This window comes from Notamacropus eugenii, chromosome 5, assembly GCF_028372415.1.
Source record: "Notamacropus eugenii isolate mMacEug1 chromosome 5, mMacEug1.pri_v2, whole genome shotgun sequence".
In the NCBI taxonomy this organism is placed as follows: domain Eukaryota; kingdom Metazoa; phylum Chordata; class Mammalia; order Diprotodontia; family Macropodidae; genus Notamacropus; species Notamacropus eugenii.
The window spans coordinates 33,281,556-33,304,324 of NC_092876.1; the positions used below are offsets into that span (position 1 = coordinate 33,281,556).

At 46.3% G+C, this 22,769-nt stretch overlaps 1 protein-coding gene across 2 annotated transcripts in view; it reads right to left on the minus strand.

Annotated features, from left to right (window-relative positions):
- Positions 1-22,541, minus strand: part of LOC140508402 (uncharacterized) — a 38,743-nt gene extending 16,202 nt beyond the window's left edge. Inside the window, exons 1-7 of one of the 2 annotated variants that reach the window (XM_072616277.1) lie at positions 22,419-22,541; positions 21,505-21,624; positions 20,556-20,951; positions 18,038-18,114; positions 10,303-10,429; positions 6,607-6,714; positions 782-2,981 (exon numbers count right to left, since the gene is read on the minus strand). In XM_072616277.1, the coding sequence (XP_072472378.1) occupies positions 1,444-2,981; positions 6,607-6,714; positions 10,303-10,429; positions 18,038-18,114; positions 20,556-20,802 (2,097 nt within the window). In that variant the 5' untranslated portion in view covers positions 20,803-20,951; positions 21,505-21,624; positions 22,419-22,541 and the 3' untranslated portion in view covers positions 782-1,443. Of the gene's footprint in view, positions 1-781; positions 2,982-6,606; positions 6,715-10,302; positions 10,430-18,037; positions 18,115-20,555 lie in introns of those variants that run through there. The other variant, XM_072616280.1, reaches the window with a different exon arrangement.
- Between the last annotated feature and the right edge of the window lie 228 nt (positions 22,542-22,769).

Below are 22,769 nucleotides of genomic sequence, written 5' to 3' on the forward strand. Positions count from 1 at the left end.
AGTCGAGCAGCGGCTGATTCGCGTGTCTCCTGAAAGAGCCTTGAAGCGGGATGCTCCCGATGGGCAGGCGGGGGTGGGTCCCCCCGGACCCCGTTTTGGGCGGGCAGCCTAGGAGTGAGCGCAGGGGCCGGGGTCTGGAAAGGACACCGACAAACAGAACAGCATTGCGGCGAAATGAGGATGCTGGCGGGGGCCGCGTCCATGCCATCCCGGCTTACATGCACAGGGGATGTAACCGAGGTCTTCCGCTATTGGAAGGGCTGGATGTAGCAGGTGGAAACCCCCGCTCTACTTCGGAAGCATTTCTTACAATAAGAGGCATCCCTAAGTAAAATGGCTCACCTTCGGAGGGGGTGCATTCGATCACTGGACATCTTCAAGCTGGGGGTGGGGTGCGTGGGTGGATTTTTTGGTCTGTTTGTAGAGGGGCTCCTTGAGAGGGGTCTAAGAGAGCCTAGATGGCTCCTAAAAGTCCTTTTAAACTTGGACCTTAAGGAGAAAGGAAACCAAGAGGAAAGAGGTCTATTTCTCAAACTCCCAGCTGGGACACTCTACCAACAAAACCAGAAAACCCTGTATTTTATTCAAGGAGGCATGGATATACTAAAGAAAAATAAAATGTGTTTGGGGACCAATGATTCAAATAGTCTGTTCCAAGAAAGCCACCTGTTTCCGATATATACATCCTTTAACAATGAGGCCTCTTTTAAAACCTTAAATAGAATCTATAGAAAGGAAGTTCTTTATGTAAAATAACACAGAAGAGTCAAGGATGAGAAAATGGTTTTCGATATTTATTTTTAAAGGACTTATAGATGACTTAAATATATAGTTTCAAGAGAAATACTCCAACAAAAGCTGCAAATCTTGTAGTGTGTTCTCACATTCAATCATTTGCTAGAATCACCTCAGTCTTGATTTTTCCTTTAAAAAAAAAAATCAAAAACTTTATTAGTATACACCCTGTTTGCCTGAAATGTAATCTCCTGTGAACACATTAAGTTTTTTTTGTCTCTGTCAAACCCAAATTCCTCTTGCTTGGCCACTGTAATTGCTACTTGGTTCAAATGCTCCAACCTGAGACGATGAAATCTTTTGTGGTTTCATCTTTATACAGAGATGTGGAGAACGCTGTCTTTGAGGTCCAGCATCAGAAGGGTGAGTCACTATACTGGTAATCCATCTGCAGAACTATAGCTGAAACCTGTACTGTACTGGGGCAGGGGCCTCCTGACTCTGCCCTCCTTTGCTTCTTACCTGGGGTGAGTGGGGCTCAGGCTTGGACCTGCTGTTTAAAGGCTACTGGACACAGATGGTCCCAGGCCACAGGCCACCATGTGGACATGAGCCACCACGGCTACACAGACCCAGCGTTCCAGTCTGTGACATCTTGACTTGTGAATATGAACAAAATATTAAATTAACATGAAGCCCAGCCTATATTCATCGTAGATACCCTCTGCAGTGAAGATTTTGGTGCTTGGTGAGGGCTGCACGCCTGCTGAAGGCACTCCCACATTCATCACAGCCATAGGGTCTCTCACCAGTATGAATTCTCTGATGCTGAGTAAGAAATGTGCTCCGGCTAAAGGATTTCCCACATTCATTACATTCATAGGGTTTCTCTCCAGTATGAGTCCTCTGATGGTAATAAAGGGACTGTCTCTGGCTGAAGGCTTTCCCACATTCACTACACTCATAGGGCTTCTCTCCACTATGAGTTTGCTGATGACGAGTAAGGAATGTGCTCCGGCTGAAGGCTTTCCCACATTCATTGCATTCATAGGGTTTCTCTCCAGTATGAAATCTTTGATGTTCAGCAAGGGATGAGTTCTGGCTGAAGGACTTCCCACATTCGCTGCATTCAAAGAGTTTCTCTGTAGTATGAATCCTCTGATGCTCTGTAAGATATGTCCTTCGACTGAAGGTTTTTCCACATTCACTACACTCATAGGGCTTCTCCCCAGTATGTGTTTGCTTATGTTGGGTGAGGGAGGCATTGTAACTGAAAGCTTTCCCACATACATTACATTTGTATGGTTTCTCCCCAGTATGTGCTCTCTGGTGATAATAAAGGGATGAGTTCTGGCTGAAGGCTTTTCCACATTCACCGCATTCATATGGTTTCTCTCCTGTGTGAGTTCTCTGATGCTGGGTAAGGCACGTGCTGTGGCTGAAGGATTTCCCACATTCGTTACATTCATAAGGCTTCTCTCCGGTGTGAATCCTTTGATGTCGAATAAAGACTGAGCAGTAACTGAAAGACTTTCCACACTCATTACATTTGTAAGGTTTCTCCACATTATGGACTCTCTGATGTCGGAGAAGGTTAGAGCTATCTGTAAAGGCTTTTCCACAGTCGTCACATTTATAGGGTTTCTCTATAGTATGGATTCTGTGATGCTGAATTAGGGATGAGCAGTACCCAAAGGTCTTCCCACATTCAGTGCATTCATAGGGCTTCTCTCCAGTATGAATTCTTTGATGTCGGATCAAGGCTGAGCAGTAGCTGAAGGACTTCCCACAATCGCTACATTTGTATGTCTTCTCCACATTATGAATTTTCTGATGTCGAAGGAGGGTTGAGTTGTCGCTAAAAGCTTTCCCACATTTACTACACTCAAAGGGTTTCTCTAAAATATGAATTTTCTGGTGCTGAGTGAGGGATGAGCAGTATCTGAAGGTTTTCTCACATTCGTTGCATTTGTAAGGTTTTTCTCCTGTATGAATTCTCCAGTGTCGAATGAGCTCAGAGCAGTAAATAAATCCTTTCCCACATTCACTGCATTCATAGGGTTTCCCCTGACTTCCCTGCCTTATGTTTAAACTACCATCACTTTCTCTGGCTTTGTGTCCTCTAAACTTAGAGTACAAGGGATTATTCCTTGGGAGTCTTTCCATTATCAGCCCCTGGAAAGAGTTGTCTTGAGAAACTCTCTGCTTTGGAGTTGATGCCTTGGCCTCAGGTCTGGTCTCTGAGTCTGAAAGGAATGAAAAAAAAAAGGAATGAAAAAAAACCCAAACAACAAAATGCATATATCCTTTGTTCATTTTGTTAAAAGAAAAGAAACTACAGCAGTGAAAGGGAATAATAAAACTGAAACTAATGCCTAGGGGGAGTAGGTTTTTCACAGTTCTGAAATCCACTGAGTGCCATTAGGCAATCTTGGAAAAACTAGGACACAAAAAGAGAAAAAATGAGCAGGGGGCAGAAGTGTAGAGGGAACCAATATAGACCTAAAGAGAAATCGCTAGGTGGTTAATAGTGAAATACATTTGCCATGACTTCAAATGTATGACTGATTTAGGGGAGGGGAAGGAAGGAGAAAATTAGGAACTCAAAATTTTAAAAAATGAATTAAATTTTTTACATGTAATCAGGAAATATCTAATGAAATAAATAAAACTATATTTTTAAAAGTAGAAAAATAAATAAAAGGAATTACTCTTAAAAAAAGAATGATTGTTGGCTTTTTCAAAAGAGGAAGGAGGTGGGAAAGCTGAGGGAGCACATTGAACAAGGTCAGGATCAGCACTTACTCCATTAAGGCAATACATTCACTGCCTCCTTTCCTCATCTGACCTCATGCTGGGATTGTCTCCTGCCCCTGCAGGGCTTTCTGCATAAGGCAGGGGTTTCCTCAGTTTCGAGGTCTTGTTTCTGTTCCCCTGCCATGCCTGGATCTTCGATACCTGGGTTTCTCCTCGCTCTGGCTACTCCATGGATCTCATCCCTGTTGTCTTCACACTGTCCACTTCTACACATTGGGGGGGGGGCACTCCTCTTTCTTTTTGTAATTAATTTATTTTAAGCTTTTATTTAGCATTTTATTTTTCCCCAGTTACATGTAAAAACAATTTTTAACATTCGTTTTTAAAACTTGGAGTTCCAAATTCTCTCCCTTCCTCCTGCGCCTTCCATTCAGAAGACAGGCAATTTGATATAGGTTATATATGTGTAGTCATGCAAAGCATATCCATAACTGCCATGTTGTGAAAGAGAACATAGACAAGACAAAAAACTCAAGACAAATAAAGACAGTTAAAAAAAGTGTGCTTCAATCTATATTCAGACTCCATCAATTCTTTCTCAGGGGACGGATAGCATTTTTCATCATAAAACCTTCAGAGATGTGATGGATCATTGTATTGCTGGGAATGACTAACAAATCCTTATATTAAGGGAAAAAGTTTGGATTCAGTCAAAGGGCTGCACTTGAGGACCTAGAGGGCCACACAGGGCCTTGAGGCTGCAGATTCCTCACTCCTGGATAAGTCATTCATAGCTGATCATCTTACAATATTGCCATTACTTTGTACACTGTACATTTCACCTTGCATCAGCCCATGCAAGTCTTTCCAGGTTTTTCTGAGAGCATCATGGTCATCATTTTTTTAATAGTATAATAGTATTCCATCATAATCACAAAGCACAACTTGTTCAGGCATTGATGGGCATCCCCTCAGTTTCTAATTCTTTATTCCCTGAAATGAGCTGCTATACATACTTTTGTATATTTAGATCCTTTTCCTTTTTGTTCTTTATCTCTTTTGGGATATAGACCTAGTAGAGGTATTGCTGTGTCAAAGGGTATGCATGATTTTATAGCCCTTTGGGCAGAGGTCCAAATTGCTCTCCAGAGTGGCTGAGTCAGATCACAGCTTCATCAACAGTGCATTGAAGTTTCATTTTTTTCCCACATTCCCTCCAACATTTGTCATTTACCTTTTCTGTCCTATTAGCCAATCTGCTAGGTACGAGGTAGTACCTCAGAACTGTTTTAATTTGGATTTCTCCAATCAATAGTGAGTCAGAGTAGGGCTCTCCTCTTTCTGACTTGCCACCTTGTCATTCTCCACAAACCACTGACACATATGGCACCAAGATGACTTTTAATCCATTAAACTGCTACTGTCTGCAGGGCAGGACATTTTTAAAAAATCCACAAAACATCTTAGATATGGTTTTTGCCCCAAAAGAGTTTATGAGCTGCTCAGGAAGTGGTGGGGGTCCCTTTACTTGGGTCAATAAAGCAGAGGCTGAATAACCTTGCCAGATACGTGTGGGTATGTGGAGTGGCCCTTCTTTTTAGGGGTTGTATGTATTAGATGGCTCCTGATTTCCTTTCCAGTTGTGACATTCTGCTCTAGTGCTGGGGTGGGCCAAATCTAGCTGCCCACCTGATTTTGTACAGCTTGTGAGGGTCTTTATGGTTTTAAATCCAACTGTAAAATGTTTAAAACCATTCTTATCTCTCTGGCTGTACAAAATCAAGCAGCCAGGCCACTGCGTTGGGCCCTCAGGCTGTAGTTTGTGGGTCCTTCATCCAAGAGGAGACTAAGAGGACTGGGCTGCCCCATATCACCAGTCAGCCTGGGGAAGCAGATGCAGGGACCGTTACACACTGAACTGAGAGCAAAGGCATGTGGAAGCTCTAGAAGTGAGTGAGAGCACCATCAAGGGTAGGGGAATTCCATTACCAAGCAAGAACAGGTAACACGTATTTAACAAGATCCCACAAAGAATCAGAGAAATCCCAGGGTTGGAAGGGGACCTTAGTAGTCATCAAGTCCAACTCATACTCCCCCTTCCCTCAAGAATCTCTCCTACAACATTCCTGAAAAGTCGTTGTCCAGCCTTTGCCTGAAAAGTAGAAAAGCCAAGGTCTGTGAACAAGAAGTGGATTAGAATCCATAAGGCAACAATAGCCTGACTGGAAGGCATCAGCAGAGGTCTTCTGCTCCATTCCAGCTCTGCCTGGGCACCCTGGCTTTGGCCTGGTGGGCATTCATCATAACTAGCCCAATAGAGACCTGCCTGCCATCTTCAGGCCATGCTTCTACCTCTCGTTTCCCATCTTGAGCTCTGAGAACAGGAATCAAACCAGTCCTAGCAATACTGGAAAGGGCACCACTGACTCCCTTCACTAACCCCATGACATCCCCTGTGGAAACAACCCTGGTTGGCCACTATTCCTCAAATGTGCTGTCCTCCTTCAAAAGCAGGGGAGGTTTTTGTACATCCTTAGCATTTAGCATGACGTGACACACCACAAGGGCTTAAAGGCCTGTCCATCCATCCATTAGAGCAGGAAGCCAACTATGGACACAGACATTAAGTACCAGTGACTGAAGGCACTCTGCCCCAGGCAAGATGCCTTTGCTGGGGTTCATGATGTTAGCAGGGCCTGAGGAGCTAGCCTCACAGCACCCACAGCTGGTACTGAGAAGCAGGCAATCTGACAGGTTACGAAGGGTCTGAGATATGAGTTCTGATGACTTCTAATGCTGCAACCAGGTACCCCCCGAAATGCCAATGCTGGGGACCCCATCCTTGCAGCTCTCTCATCTTCTGGATAATTCCGTCAGCAAATCACAACTCTGGGACTACTGCGAGGCATCCCATTAAGTAAATGGGTGAGGGATATATTCAGAAAAAAAAGGTGAGACAAGAAGCAAGATCTTTTTAAAAGATGACACACAGATTAACCAGACACCTGCCAGTGAAAGTCAAAGACATTTTGAAAAGAAGTTCCTGATTAGCATTCCAAAGCTGCCACTGGCCCTAACAGACCAACTGACCTTCCCATAGCTATGTTCACTCACCTGGGCAGGGACCTCTTGGGACTTTTCTCTTGTCAATACCCTGTAGGTTCCACGGTTCTTTCCTCTGTTCCAAATGGCAGATAACATCGGGTTTGGAAACCACAAGTCCTGCTCATGAGAAAAGGTACTCCAATTATTTACCAATAAGCCTATTTCAAAAAATCTTTAACATTTCTGGCAGCTACGGAAGTAAATGATGCTCCTGGTCTACCCCGGAGGTCTTAGAGGGTTTTCTCTATCTGGGCATCCATGGTATGTAACTGGCCAAACGCTATTCCTCCTGGACTTCTCTGGGTCTCGTTCCCCCTTGAGGATTAGGTGAAGAAATAAGTGATTGCAAGGGTCGCTGGATTAGAACTCAGCAGGAGAAGGAAAGACACATCTTCAGAATAACAAATTCACCCAAAATGTCTGGAAGTTAGTCCAAGCAGGAGTCCAGAAGCTGGACCACCGGGCAGCAGGCAGCTGCTGCTATAAGGCTGAGATTTTCAGTCCAAGGCTAGTTCCAAATAACAGAACATGATGAAAGGCTGGCGAACGAACAGTGAACTAAATAAGGCCGCATCTGTGAAAGGTGAGGCTTTGACAAATGGGTATCTGAGGGTGTGGCCTCTATGTTCTGAGGAGGAAAAGAAGACCTATCTCCTTGTAACAAGGAAAGAGAAGGCACTGGGGGCCAGGAGGGAAGGAGCTTAGGCTCATGTCTGACGCATTGGGTATCTAGATTCAAGAGACCGGGGGTGACCTTTCTGCCTCTCCCCATAGCAGTACGATCTTACTTCTAGTATGGGGAAAGAAATCTCCCACAGAAAAAAGTGAAATGTATTAGTTGAAAAATGAACCTGGATTTTATTCCCTCCTAAAAGTGGGCTTCTATCACAGATCAATATGCAGGAGGTAATTGTGCCTAGCACCAAAACCCCTAGGGAGGCTGCATCTAGACGTCTTCAGAGGAGCTATGTGGCCTAGCCCAGATTAGCCATCCCATCTCAGAAGGAAAGTTTTTTGTTTTAATTGGCAGAGGAGATTCTTTAATGAGGAGGTGAGGAGACCCTTCCTCCATGTTAAGTGGCAAGCTAACCTTAGCTTCAAGGTAGTAGGCTTATTTGCCCAAGTCTCTTCCTATAAAAACTGCTTCTTTCTCTGGTACATGATAAGCTCTCAATAAATGGTTTCTTTTCATTAGTTTTGTTTTAAATACATGTTTAAAGGTAACAGAACACAACAAACTGTTTTTGGAAACAAGTGGGGCATAAATCACAACTGAATTATGGTTGCCCAAAGGGTCTTGAGCAGCAGAGGCCTCTGGGGTCAGAGCCATCTAGACCTTGGCTGACTTGGCTCTCCTTCCTGGGAACCGTTGCTTTCCTGGGACTCAGGATTTAGCTGTAGCCAGTAAAACATCTATTTGCCTCACACAAGCTCTCTGCAGACCCTTCAGCACCATACATATGGCAACCACCACCAGCAGCACTCTTACACAAGTTCCAGTCTGCCTGGGTCAGCTGCCAAAAACAAATGGGGCCCTTGGCCTACTCTTTTTTTTATTTTTGCTAAGGATGAAGGGGACACTTTGGTATATTTGCAAAGAGATCCTGAGATATCCCCCTCCTGCTAGGCCCCTAGGAAAGCGAGATGCTGCTCTCCCTGGCTCCTAGTGCTGCTCAGGAACCGCTAAACTCCCTGTGTTAACAACACCAGCGGCTCAGTGGAGGGAAAGTGCAGGGACCACGCTGTGCCCAGACCAGCTGTGAGCTCAAAGCAGAGGTTCAGCCCATGGCCTACCCATGGATTCAGAAGTCACAGAATGAGAGTTCAGAGGGACTTTATAAGCTGTCTCATCCAACCCCCTCATTTTACAGATGAAGAAATAGAGACCCAGAAAGGTGGCGTGATTTGCCCAGAATAGCATAAAAAAAAGAAAAGCGGATGTCATTCCCAGGTCCTGATTTCAGATATAATACTTTCCATTGCCCCACAGTGAGGGCTTGGTTGCCAAAGGGACAGAGGGTTGACATTTATGCAAATCACTAACTTTGGTGGCACTTGGTATAGGACATCTCTAAGAAAGGGAAGGAGGACCGGACAGGGACAGGTGGAGGGCTACGTAGAGAGCTGTCCACGTCTAAGAGAACCCTCAAAAATGAGCGCTTCTTTTGGAATGCCCCCATCCTTAAGGGTTCCCTAACATCTCAGGAGGCTTCCCAGGTAAAAAACTAAGGGAGAGTCCTCTCTCGTCTGACCTATGAGCATCCCTGCAGGATGTTGTCCCAGGGAAGAAAATCTTCACTAGCAGTGAATATCTACTAAGGAAATGAATTAGTTCACTTGGTGCTTGTCCTTTGTTCTTGAAGAGTCCCTGTGAACATCTGGAATTAGCTCACTTAATCATCTGGGAAAGGACCAACTCACCTCCTTTGATGAAGCAGAAGCCCTTTGGCAATGGTGAAACTGAGACAGAAATTCATATAGAAAGGGTTACTACAAGAGGGAGAGTCTGTCCTCAGTAAGAGAAGATGGTCCTCCCTTTTGGAGAAAGGAATTTATTTCTAGGGGGAAGATGGAGGGGTAGGGTAAGAAAGAAGGCCATTAGTAGGAGAAGGGGATAGAAAAAGTCGCTGAGATGTTACCTCTCAAAAGCTGAATGCAAGGGTCTAGGAAGGGAGGTCAGGGACCTGGGGGAGGGAACTTCCATCTGGAGGGCAGTACCCAGGTCCTGTAGAGAGGGTCAGATGCAGAATTGCTGTCCTCCTTGAAGCATAAGTAGTTGTGTTCTCTCCCAACGAAGAAAGAGATAAGGAAGGAATTTGAACTGACTGCCAGGATGGAAGCCTGATTTAGAAAAGGGGGCTCCAGATGGAGAACGAGGAAGCAGCTAGGAAATAGTGGAGATGGGATGGGAGGTACTCAGTATCGCTGTTCACTGAGTGACTTGAACCCCAGGCCAAAAACTGGAGAATGAGTAAATGCTCCCGGCCAATACCCTTCTGGAGGGATGTTCTGAAGGAAAGCAGAGGAAGCTGGAGGAACCTTCTCCTCCCTGACACCCTGACACGCAGAGTCTAAAAGCCTCCAGCTGAGATGGAGGAAAAGCGAGGCTAGCAAGGGCCCTACTATGTGCACATGCCTTTGAGTGGGAGGTTTGGCTGAGAAGCTAAGGCTCCTGTTAGATCAGAAAATGTGCTTCTGGGGTTTCCAGGGACCAGTTTTGTAAAACTCTGAGAAGCCTGGGAAGGTGTGAGAAGGGCACTGGATCTAACAGCTGCTAGGAGGGTATCTCCCATTTGTGCAGAACCAAACTCAGCTCTGCCCTGGGGATCAAGATCTATCTCAGAGTTCATTGGCCCAGTCCAGTTTTTGGGAATCAAATGATGAGAGAGAAAGCCTGAAGGAATCTAAGAAAGTTCTGAGGGAGTCTGACTGTGTCCCTGAGGGATTGATAGAGGCCTAGAAAGATGGTGGAAGGAAAGAGAACAAGATCCCATGTCCACACAGGATGAGACCCTGCCTACCCCTGGCATGGGGACCAACCCTACACAGTACAGACCATCATCCTGGCAACAGGGAGCAGAAAACCCCTGAACCCTCACACCAAACCCAGCTGGACTCTCAACAGGCCCCACATGTGACAACAATCAAAGCAAAGACACCCTGGGAGACTGAGTGATTCTGGACCCGGAGCAAAGCTCTTCTTACCCAGGAAGACCAGGGTCCTGTAATTCTCCAGCATCACCTCCCTGTAAAGGTCCCTCTGAGCGGGGTCTAGGTAGCCCCACTCCTCGGGGGTGAAGTCCACAGCCACATCCTGGAATGCCACTGATTCCTGAAATACCAAAGACATTCCTGTTTATGCTTGCCCCCCCTCCCTCTCCCTGCCACCACAGAAGAAATGTTTTCACTGTGTGTGAGATGAAGCCACCCCCCAGCCCACAAGATTCCTCCTGCCTCCAGGGCTATAGCAATGACTAGGGGAGGAGGACAAGGCAGACATCCATTCAGATGGGAGGAAAAGCATCTGAGCCAGTTAATTCACTGCTGGCAAAGCTGCAACCCAAGAGCCTGACCATTCTGGAAAGCAAGTTAGCGTTATGCAAGAAAAATTACAAAACTATTCGTGCCCTGTAACACTACTGGGTTGAAACCCCAAGGAAGTTACTGATGGCATGAAAAGACCAATCTATACAAAATTATTCATAGCAATATTAGTTCAAAAGTTTGGAAATATACTACAAGCCCAATGGGGCAATGACTTCCCAAACTGTATGAGGATAATGGAATATAAGGAAGCTGTGGGACTGCGGAGAGGGTACTGGCTCCAGAGGAGAGGAGCAGGGTTCATATCGTACTACTGATGGGCAGTTATCCAAACTTGCTGTGCCTCAGTTTCCTTAACTGTAAAATGGGGGGACTGGATTAAATGCCCCCTCAGGCTCTTTCCAACCATAAAGAAGACCCTGCAGATACATGGGAAGACATGCATGAAATGAATCAGAAAAAAGAAAGCAGAACAATACACACTGTGACTAACGGGGAAATGTCAAGCCTTATGTTTGGGGTTTTAAAAATCTACTTCATTAAGCTATGGTTAACCAGGGGCAGCTAAGTGGTACAGTGCATAGGGTGCAGGGCCTGGAGTTAGGAAGACCTAAATGCAAATCCAGCCTCCAACACTTACTAGCTAGGTGACCCTGGGCAAGTCACTTAACCCTGTCTGCCTCACTTTCCTCATCTGTAAAATGAATTGGAGAAGAAATGGTGAAACCACTCTAGTATCTCTGCCAAGGAAACCCCAAAAGGGGTCATGAAAAGTTGGTGACTGAAATGCCTAAACAATAACAAAAGTAAACTGGTTAATTACCAATAGGTTTGAAAAGGATTTGGTGTTCCGATGAACTAGGGGCTCAGTGTGTCTCATTGGTACAAGATGGCAACATCGAAAAATTATATGATCTCGGCCTTTGAGAAGGTAGCAGTCTACTGGGGGCTTATTGGCTGTAATGGCAAAGAGGGTATCCAAACAAAATGCTTTAAGAAGAATTGAGAAGATCCCCTTTCTGGGGAGAATCAGGAAATGTTTCCTAGAGTAGGGAGTTGTCAACCCAGGCCTTAAAGGATTTCAACAGGCAGAGATAAACAGAGTTCTCTCCAGACAAGGGAAGCAGCTTAAACAAAAAGCATGAGTACTGGAAAGCTGGCATTTAGAAGATGAGTATGGTCAGCTAAGAAAGCTGCCTGAATGGAAGCAGATCTGCAGGGCCCTAACACCTACTTCTGCAAAAATCTAAAATTCACTCCAAATTGAATATAGATCTAGAAACTAGAATCATAAGGAGAAACTAGGGCAGATGTAGCCACGTCCACCCCAGAATTGCACAAAAAGTCACCCAGAATCTCTGGGGCAGTCAGAAGGGAGTCTGCCAGCAAAGTCAGGGCCAAGGTAAGCAAACAGAGCTGCAGTCTCCCAGCAGGCCACAGGCTGGCCAGAGACATGGGTAGTCTTCAAGTCTATGTCTGCAGGCAGCAAGACTCCTCCTCAAAAGCCTGAGAGGGGTTAGGCTCCCTCGGCAGCCCTAGGGAATGTCACCGACAAGGCTGGAACAGGCCATGGGATCAGGGCACTCTGTCCTGAGACATGGCAAAGGCCCTGGAAGAATGTGTGCTTTAAACCTCAAAGATGCACCATACCCTGGGAGGTAGAAGTCAGTTTAAGTCCCCAGGTATCCCAGGCTGAGGCCAGGTAGAGACAAGAACCCCATCCAAAAAGTGCTGCAAGAGGTGGAGCTTAGCCCAGGCACAAAGACCCAATTCAGGAACCAAAGCTAGAGAGATGAATGAATCCAATGTGATAGCAGCAAGCAGAAAAAAAATTCTTTAAAAAAATCAAAGATACCCTGAAATCTAGCCTAGGAGAAAGTAACTGTAAGAAGGGACTCAAAGGAAAAAAGAGATTTCCCACAAGGACTACATAAATACTTAGAAGAAATGAAGTAAAAGATTAAAAAAATGAAATAAAAATCTTGGAGGAGAGAATTAGAATAGTTCTTACTCAAGAAATGGAATCCCTGAAAACCACAACAGATCAGATAGAAATCAATGACTCCATGAGACAGCAAGAAACATTAAAATAAAACCAAAAGATGGAATAGAAGAAAATGTAAAGATACCCTATATCAAAAACAACTAGCCTGGAAAATGGGTCAAGGAGAGAGAACTTAAGAATCACTGGACTCCCTAAAACCTATGATTTTTTAAAAAGCGTGAACTCTATATTTCAAGAACTCATAAATGAATGTTTAGATCTATAGAAGTCTGAGCGCAAAGTGAAGCTAGGAAGGATCCACTGACTTGTTCTATAATAAACTATAGAAAATATTGGCTTATAATATTTCAAAAGGCAAAAGATAGTGCCTTAGAACCAAGAACAGACAACCTTGCAAAGCTGAGTATATAATACTACAGTGGGGAAAATGGATCTTTAATGAAACAGATGATTTTAAACATTCCTGATGAAAAACTCAGAATTGGGCTTATCAGCTGCAAACAATCAAAAGAAAGGTAAACTTATGTGAACAGTCTGTATGATAATGTAGCACTAACATTCCAATAGAGGGAGATGAAATAAGCATCCCTTCAGACAATGGGGGAAGCCAAATAGAAAAAAAACAGGATCTCAGAGTAGATTGGTTCTCTGCTGAGGGTTTTAAGAGAGGAAAGAGATGGGAGGGTAGAAGGAATACGCTAATGGAGAAAGAAGGAAGAAGGGGGTGGAACTGGCTTATATGATTGGGGTGGGTAAGCAGAAGCAAGCATGAGATAAACTGCTCTCCTATCTGAAATGGGCAGAGGACGGCTGAATGCACACAGTGTTTTGATGGAGAAATATAATGTATAACGTATAATATATAATGTATTCATCAAATTCAACAGGGGAATAAATGGGGAAGGAAAGTGTGGGCTCCATTCACTCCTGGTTTTCTTCCTACCACTCTGATAGCAACTCCTCAGTTTCTTTTGCTGGATCTTCATACAGGTCATGCCCTCTAACTGTTGGTGTCCCTCAGGACTCTGTCCTGGGTCCTCTTCTCTTCCCTGTAGATTGCTTCACTTGGGGATCGCATCAGCTCTCATGGATTTAACGATCATCTCTACCTTCCCTGCCCCAATGTCTCTGCTGACCTCCAATCTTGCACATCCAATTATCTTTCAGACATCTTGAACTGGACGTACAGTAGACATCTGAAACTCACTATATCTAAAACAGAGCTCATCATCTTTCCCCCAAACCCTCCTTCTTCCCTCCCACCTTCCCTATTACTGTCAAGGGACTTCCAGTCCCCCAGGATCCTCAATTCCTCACTATCTCTCAACCCCCATATCTAAGTTGTTGCCAAGGTCTGCTGATTTCACCTTTGTGGCATCTCTCCAATACTCACCCTTCTCTCCTCTGACACTGCCCCCACCTCATCACCTCACACCTGGACTGCTGCAGTAGCTGCTGGTGGGTCTGCCTGCCTCAGGTCTCTCCCTACTCCAACTCATCCTCCATTCAACCACTAACATGATTTTCCTAAAAGGGCAGGTCCAACCACGTCACCATCTTGTTCCCTACTTCCTCCAGGAGTAAAAACAAAATGTTCTGTTTGGCATTTAAAGTCCTCCATCACTTGCCTCCTCCTACCTTCCCAGTCTTGTTACACCTTACTCCACCCTCCCACTTGCTCTCTGATCTAGTAACGTGGCCTCCTGGTTGTTCTGTGAACTAAACCCTCCATCTTGGCTTGGGCCATTCTCCCTGGCTGGTCCCCCATGCCTGGACTGCTCTCCCTCCTCCGCTCTGATTCCTGACCTTCCTGGTTTCCCTTAAGTCCCAACTAAAACTGTACCTTCTATAGGAAGCCTTCCCTACCTCCTCTTAATTCTAGTGCCTTCCCTCTGTTCATTATTTCCTATTTATTCTAGCTATAGATTGTACCTATTTTTTCCTTGTTGTCTCCTCCATTAGAGTGTGAGCTCCTTGAGGGCAGGGACTGTCCTTTGCCTCTTTTTGTATCTCCAGTGCTCAGCACAGTGCCTGGCACATCGTAGGTGCTTTATTTTTATGTTTACTGATTGACAAATGGGGGTGGGAACTATCATGAGATAGTTTCCAAATTTCCTAATTTGGAAAGGGGAGTGGGCGAGAATTAATCTGTTAAGTACTTACGAAAAAGATTAGAATCTAAGGAGGAGGTCCAGACTGCCCTGTGAATGTACTGTAATATTAGTGCACTATAACAAGAAATGACAAACAATCACAGAGAATCTTGGGCAGAGGGAAGTGATCCAAGCCAGGAGAACAATTCACAGGAGGACATTATGAAGAAAATACCTTTGAAACACTTTAGAACTTCAGTCAACATCATAACCAAGAGTGTCTCTACACAATCCATCATGGAGCACGTTACACAGCTCCTGAGAGAGAGGGGACAGACTCAAGGGTCAGATTCTACATTTTTGGAAATTTGACTATGCTTATTTCTTAGGCAGCTCCTTCCCCCACAAAAAAACCCTTTAAAATGTACAGAAGAGAACTGAAGGGGGTTCAGATAAGCACAGATAAGCAGGACAGTTTTGAAACTCATAATAAGCCCAAAGGCACGAAATGGAGACCCATGGTTTGATATGTAATATTCTTCTTGGGTGTATGGAAATGCTCATTTGTGAAGACATTAGGTTTAGAATTTTAAAAAAAGATGACTTTGGTCATTGAAGGAAGGAGCAGAGGGAGACCACTGTGGAATCTATTGTCATTGTTCAGGCAAGAGGTGATATGGGCCTGAACTAAGATGAAAGCAAGAAGCAGATGGATTTGAGAGATGATGTGGAGGGAGTTAAAAGGACATGAATGATGGGAGAGAGGAGAGTCCATGATGACTCTGATTTCAAACTGTCATGATGGAGAGGATGGGGTGCCACTAACAGAATGAGAAATCAGGGGGGAAGGTTTAAGGGCAAAAATTTTAAGTTCAGGTTTGGGCAAGCCAAATTTGAAATGCCAGGAGCAGAGGGTGGCAATCAAGATTGATGAGATGGGACTGAGTTTTGGATAATTTTAAATGCCAAATGGAGGGCTTTAGGTCTGACCTTGGAAGGAATGGGAGCCATTGAAATTTATCCAGTGCATATATGGGAGGACCACATCAAAAGTAGGCTTTAGGAAAATCCCTTTGACAGCCATGTGGAGGATGCATAGGGGTGGGGAGGTTGGAGGCAGAGAGACAGGAGGCTGTCATAATAGTCCAGATGGGAAGTAATAAGGGTCTGTTCAGGGGCAAACACTGTGTGAATAGACAATGGAGGATGTTAAAAGGGCAGAAGTGACAGAACTGAGCAAGATTTGGGGGACCAGGCAGTCAGGTCACAGAGGATAAGGACTGAGAAAAGGGTGTGGTTCATGAAAGGGGCAGTGCTGGCTCTAGAGGAAGCCCCTTCCTCAGCTGGATATAGCAGAAAGAGCCCAAGGTGGGAGTGGAGACATGAAGGACCCTCCCCCCCAGAGCAGCCAAACAGCCTGGGGACCTCTCATGGGTCCGATTCCCTGCTGTGAGAGGGAGCTGAAGTCAGAGGAAAACTTGCCAAGGATTTTAAGGCACCATCAGGCTCAATATAGACAAGTGAAGAATCACTGTCCAACATAGTCACTAACCTGTACTCCCATGATCTCCACAATCCACATCACATACCCAAAGCTAATATTCCTCACATGTCAGGGCCTAAGCTTCCTCCTTCATAGAGATCTGGAGAAAACCTCCTCCTTGGTGGGCAAATGCCCCTCTTTGTTGACTTTTTCTTACCTGTTCCCTACATCTCTTCACCTTCACAAGGCAGAGGAGGTACAGTGGAGAGGAAGAAGGAACTTGGCATCAAAAGTCTTGGATTCCAATCCCACTTCCTCCTGCTCAGTAGTCAGATGACTAAATCCTGTAAGCTGTGTGCCTCGGTCTTGGGAGTAAGGGTCATTATAGTACTCCTCACACAGTGGCTGGACAGTGTTTTCTCAATGTCAAGGCTCTCCGTAACCTCTCCTAAGACTTCCCTCCAGCTCCTGATGCTGATTGTGGAGGAGGCCTCACCTTTTCTTCCACTTTGGGTTCTCAGAGAGACCAGAAGGATTGGCCCCTTGGTGCTTAGTCTCACAACTACAGCCTCACAATTGAGGCAATTTCCCTGGTCTCTAGCTCCTTTCATTTTTAATCAGGGTCCTCCATCTAAACTCTCCTTCCCTGAATCATCCCCTCTACCCCTGGTGCCTATCAGACTCCTGCTTGCTGGCCACAGCCTCAACAGTCCAGTGCCTGGCTCTTGGCTGCCTCTGCCCATCCTGTCATTCTCAAAGATATTGGCATCCCTGTTGATGAGTCCTTGAACACCCTAATGACAAAGTTCTTGGATCTTTGAGGCTCTTGATTAAGGGCACCACTGATGCCAAACCCTCGCCCTTGGCCTCATGGGATCTTATTCTGCCTCATACTGAGAGAAAGGTTGTGGACGTGAAAAGAGGAGTGCAAGACACAGCTCTTTGGGTTCTGCCAGGATGGGTGTCTTTCCTTGAGCATGTCCACTCGGTGCAGGACTTTGCTTTTCCTTCTAAGTGGGGGTGGAGATTTATCGAGAGGAGATAGTGGAGAGAGACAGAGTTGTCCAAAAAAAAAAAAAAGGAAAAAGAAAAGAAAGGAGGGCCACTGAAGCATTTTTTCAAGGTGTAGAAGGAAGGCAGGAAGGAAGCACAAAGAGGCAGGATAGCTTTAAAAGTCACACGCTGAATTTATTATGTCCTTCAAATGAAAAATGAGCTGCACACAGTGGAGATGGATCCTCCTTGTCTGCGTAAGTTGTAGAAAGAGATGCTCACTTTACAGAAGGCATGATGAGGCCTCCAAGAAAACCAAGGAGGAGAGAAGAGCCAGCACAGCACAGGGCTTCAGAAGGACCTGAGTGCAAATCCTACCTGCTACACTTTCCAGCTGGGGGAGCATGGGCCCATCTCTCAGAACTTCTGGATCCCACCTTCTCTTCCACTGGCTCCCAACACAAACCTCCTGCTTCAGCCAGACACTCCACTCACATGGGTACCGCAATCACCCTGGCACTTGTCTACAAGCCCTGGTCATTGTCTAATGGGGTCCTGCCTGCCTGCCTGCCTCTTCAATGAGAATCCTGCTCCCTGAAGGAAGTAATGGCATACAGACAGTGGTCATGGGGAGATCTGCAGGATAAATGAGTGAAAGATGAAGGGGTTGAAAGAAGAGAAAACCCCCAGGAAGAGTATGAGGCAAGCTATGTAGTCTGCCATCGACCAGGGCCTGAATCTGGCTGGGAAGAGATAGTTCATTCAGGAGAGGGGACAGACATGTGTCCACCACCTTGGGACAGAGAAGAAACCCTGACTCACCTGGGATCTAGCTGTCAGAGACCTTTCTTCTCCTGGGATTTCCTCCTGATAAAGAGCAGAATCCTGGAAAGGGAGATCTAGGAGAGAAGAAAGATGCTGTAAGAGACATAGTCATGGAGGCACCCCGCCACGAGCAGGATGCTGTGGTAGGTGTTGGAGTTATGGAGCCCCTGTTCTCCTGGGACTTACAACCTGCTCCAGGCTCTCCTCTCCTCCTCTCCTCCTCCTTGGCAGGACCTTGTGTGTCCTGGTGGAGACTGAGGGAGAGAGCGTAGTCCAGCCCACAGAGGATGAATTAGTAACTCTTTCCCCACAGGCTAGTGATCTGAACTTGCCCCTGGATTAAGTCAAGGTTGGGGACCAGCACATGGGAAGTCACAGGCTGGTTGTCCCCCACACAGCTCAGATCAAATCTCGAGGGCTGTGGACCCAAGGTCATGGGTAGTTGCTGTGTGGGCTGGCTTTGCTGAACTGTTTCTTCTACCCAAGAAGGTTTGGGGTTGGGAAGGGAGGGGGGCATGTCTGCAGATCTGTCTGTGGGGTAACAACAAAGGGGAACAATGGTTTGTTTTAAAGAATTGAACACAGTCCTCGATGCCAAGTCATATGAACGACAATGACTGGTGCAATGTATTTCTGTGCTGTTAGAAATGAGGATATGAAGAATTCAGAGAAGCACAAGAAGATTCATGTGAACCGACGCACAGGAAAAGCAGCAGAACCAAGAAAACAACACACACAACGACTACCACACCCTGAAAAACCAGAACAGAAAGCTGAGTGATTCTAGAGACCAAGCTTGGCTCTGGAGAAAAGCTGACGAGGTAGGGGACTGCAGGGGACAAACGCTGTACAAGCTGTTGTCACACCAGCTGTTGTGTTGGTTTTGTTGGAATGCCTTCTCTCTCTCTCCCTCTCTGTCTCTTTCTCTCTCTCTCCTTCTCTTCCCCCCGTCTCTGTCTCTCTCTCTGTTTCTCTCTCTTCCCCTCTCTTTTAAAAAGTCTTTGTTACAAGAGATGGCTTCCTGGGGAGGGGGAGAGATATGTTTGGAAGTGAAGGTGATTAAAAACCAAAGATATCAATAAAAATTAGATAAAAAGGCAGCTATTGACCAAACGGAATGTCTCCAGGAGATGGTGACAACCTGGATGGTACGAGACTTGAAATGTTGGTCTTTGGAGATGCCTAAAGAGATGAGAAAGGTTTATCCTGGAAAGGGGTTTATCCTGCTCTGTCTTCAGACACACAGAAGGAAATCTGTCCATTGCTAACAGATCCCTTGATGTTAGGGTTCCCGTCCCAGTTTTCTACTTTTCCTCCTAGAATCTCAGTGTGATTTCATAGTTGGCATTTAAATGTTTGCTGAATTTTGAAAATGAATCCAGAAAAGGATTAGGGTTTCGTGTCATGGCCAAAGAAAAAATCAGGACTATCCCCTTTAACAAGGAAACTTAACTTTTCACCTTCCTTACTCAAAGAATATGGAAGGAATGCACTTTCTGAGTCCTCTGGAGAAATACCTTCCACAAGACATGACCTTTGTCATCCAAGAGGCTAGGTGGCCTCATGGAGGAACTCAGGCCAAGGAATCAAGTGGTCTGGAGTCTTTTTCTTGAATCTAACATTAACTTGTGGATCTTATGAAATTCACTTTATAGCTGCTGTCTCCTCGTGTTTAAGAAAAAAAAAAGGATCACAGCATCTGCCGCAGAGCTCCCAGAAGAACAAAATGAAATCACAAACCTACCAAGGGCCAAATAAGATTTCAAGTCAGCCCAGCCAAAAATTGGCAGATGAACTTTCCAAGTGGGTGGAAGTGACCCAGCTCTAGTGACCTGGGATGTCCCCATGCCTGGAATGTTCTCCCTCTCCCACTCCCCCTACTGACTTCCTTTAAGTCCCAACTAAAATCCCATCTTGTACTGGCAGCCTTTCTCCACTCCTCTTAATTCTGTTAATTATTTCTTGTTTACTCCTTGCCTTGTATACATTTGTTGGCGTGTAGTCTCCCTCGTTAGACTGTGAGCTCCTTGAGGGCAGGGACCATCTTTTGCCTTTTTTTGTACCCTTGGTGATTAACACAGGGTCCAGCATCCAATGGGAGCTGAGTAACTGGCTAACATTTCTATAGCACTAATTATGTGCCAGCCTGTGTGAGGCACTTTACACTTGTTATCTCATTTTTTTCCTCCTTGAGAGCAGGGACCATCTTTGGTTTCTTCTTGTATCCCCAGCACTTAGTCCAGTACCTGGCACATAGTAGGTGCCTTGTAAAAAATGATGGATTACTCAAGCATCATGCCCCCTGGTGAGGCTTTCCATTTTACATCTCAAGTTCGTCTTCCCCCCATAGAATATAAGTTTCTAGAGAGCAGGGGGCTTTAACAAATGCTTAGGGCTCCCCATCATTGAGCCAGGCCCTTTCCCTCCTTACATGTGTATCTTGGGTGTTTATCCCTCCTCCCACTAGCTCTCACACCCAGCATGCTGCCAGGCGTTGGAGTCTGGTTGTACTCACTGTGGTCTAGATGCTGTGGGGCCTTTGCCCAGATGCCCACCCTCACGGGCACAGTAGATAAAGGTGGTTCCAACCCAAGACCTATACTTTCACGTGCATTTTGGAGTCCTGCCCTGAAACACTGCTCAGAGGGCCCAGGGCTGGATCTGTTTCCTCCTAGAAGAAATTCCGGATGTCCAGAAACACCTTCTTCCACCTTCACTCTCAGGAGGCTAGCTGGTTCCTTTGGGGACAGGAGCACCGCCATGACCTGGTACTGACACAGCTTCTCTGGGATGGAAGCTTGGCTCGAGAGGGACCCAACACCCTGGGACCCCCTGGAATAAACAGGCTAACACGAAGGGATCCAGCAGCTTTGAGCACCCTCCAGAGCCCTGCACAGGTGGCCAAGAGACCCTGAAAGAGATAAAAGATCCACAAGGTGAGTGCCAGGCAGTAGTTTGGCAGAGATCTCAGCTAAGCCCCTACAGAGCTTCTGCTGGCCAGCTGGGGGCAGTGGTCAGCTAGGTGATGCAGTGAGGGTAGAGTGTTGGGCTTGGGGTCAGGAAGACTTATCTTTCTGAGTTCAAATCCAGCCTCCGACACTTCCTAGCTGGGTGACCCTGGGCAAGTCACTTCACCCTGTTTGCCTCAGTTTCCTCATCTGTAAAATGAGCTGAAGAAGGAATGGCAAACCACTTCAGTATCTCTGCCAAGAAAACCCTAAATGGACTTGCAAAGAGTTGGACATGACTGAAAAATGACTCAACAACAGAGTTTCTGCAGTACTCATACATGAAGACATGTATGCATGTGTTCTTATGTGGATATGAGAGAAGACAGTTCCATGACTCTTCTGGATACAAAGTTTCACACATTGACTGTTCCTCAAGCCACAGCCCTTTTCTCACAGCAAGCAGATAACCAACATTTACACAAGGCTTTAGAATCTTCAAAATACTTTACATACATGATCTCATTGGACCTGGTTGCAGGGATTCTCCGTGTTTTACCAATAAGGTCACAGAGCATCAGAGCTAGCCTCAGTCAACATTTGAATTTGGTTCTTCTCAGGTTCCAGTCTGGCATTCTACAGAGAGTCAAAGCACCCAATGAATGCAGGGGCATTAGTACACAAACTACCAGCCTCCCAGGTCCCAAGACCCAAACTCACACAAATACAACATCACTGAACCTAAGATGGTTTGGGGGGCAAGGAGAATAGGAGAGGTTTGGAGGAAGGAAGAAAGTCTGGAGTAGGAAGGTAGAAAGAAAGGGAAGACGAGGAACTAGGGGATGGGAGGGATGAGGGGGCAAAGGAGATGAGGAAGGGTGGATGGGGTGAGATGAGGTGAGCCTGGTGGGAGACAGAAAAAGGGGAGAGGTGGTGGCATTAATGGGGAAGATAGAGATAAGGAAGGATGGGGGAAATGGGGAGGTATGGGGATATGGGAGAGATGGGGGAGATAAGGGAGATGGGGAGGGATGGGGAGATGGAGGGGATGGAGGAGATGGAGAGGGATGGGGGAGATGGGGAGGGATGGGAGAGATGGGGAGGGATGGGGAGATGGGGAGGGATGGGATGGGGGAGATGAGGGAGATGGCAAGATGGGGAGGGATGAGGGAAATGGGGAGAGATAGGGAGGGATGAGGGAGATGGGGAGGGATGGGAGAGATGGGGAGATGGGGAGGGATGGGGGAGATGGGGAGGGATGGGAGAGATGGGGAGAGATGGGGAGATGGGGAGGGATGGGGGAGATGGGGAGCCCTGGGGGGGCAGGAGGATTGGGGGGCTCCCGTGCAGGATGGGGGTGACGGGGCAGTGGGACCTCTCTTGTCTCCGCCCGTCGGCGCCCTCCGCCCAAGGCTCCCCGCCAGCGTCACCTCGGTCGCTGCCACCGTGGTCCAGCTCTCTCTGGCAGCCCGCACCGCAGCGCCTGCGCAGAAACAGCTCCAGAGCAGCTCTACCAGACTGGTTCCAGAATCCTCCTCGCGCTGTCAAGGCCTCAGCAGGACTGTGACCCACGTGGGTGAAGCTCGGAACCAAGGATGCTGGGAAGTGAAGTCCAGAGGGCTTTGGCGCAGGCGCACTGCCGCATCGCTGGGCTAGGTAGTCTGAAGTGAGAGCCCGAAGTGAGAGAGCCCGGTAAGCCCAGGGCGGGCGGCGGGGATTGTGGACGAGACTGTCCCAGCCAGCTCTAAAGCTAGGATGCTGCGGACGTCTTGTCCATGTAG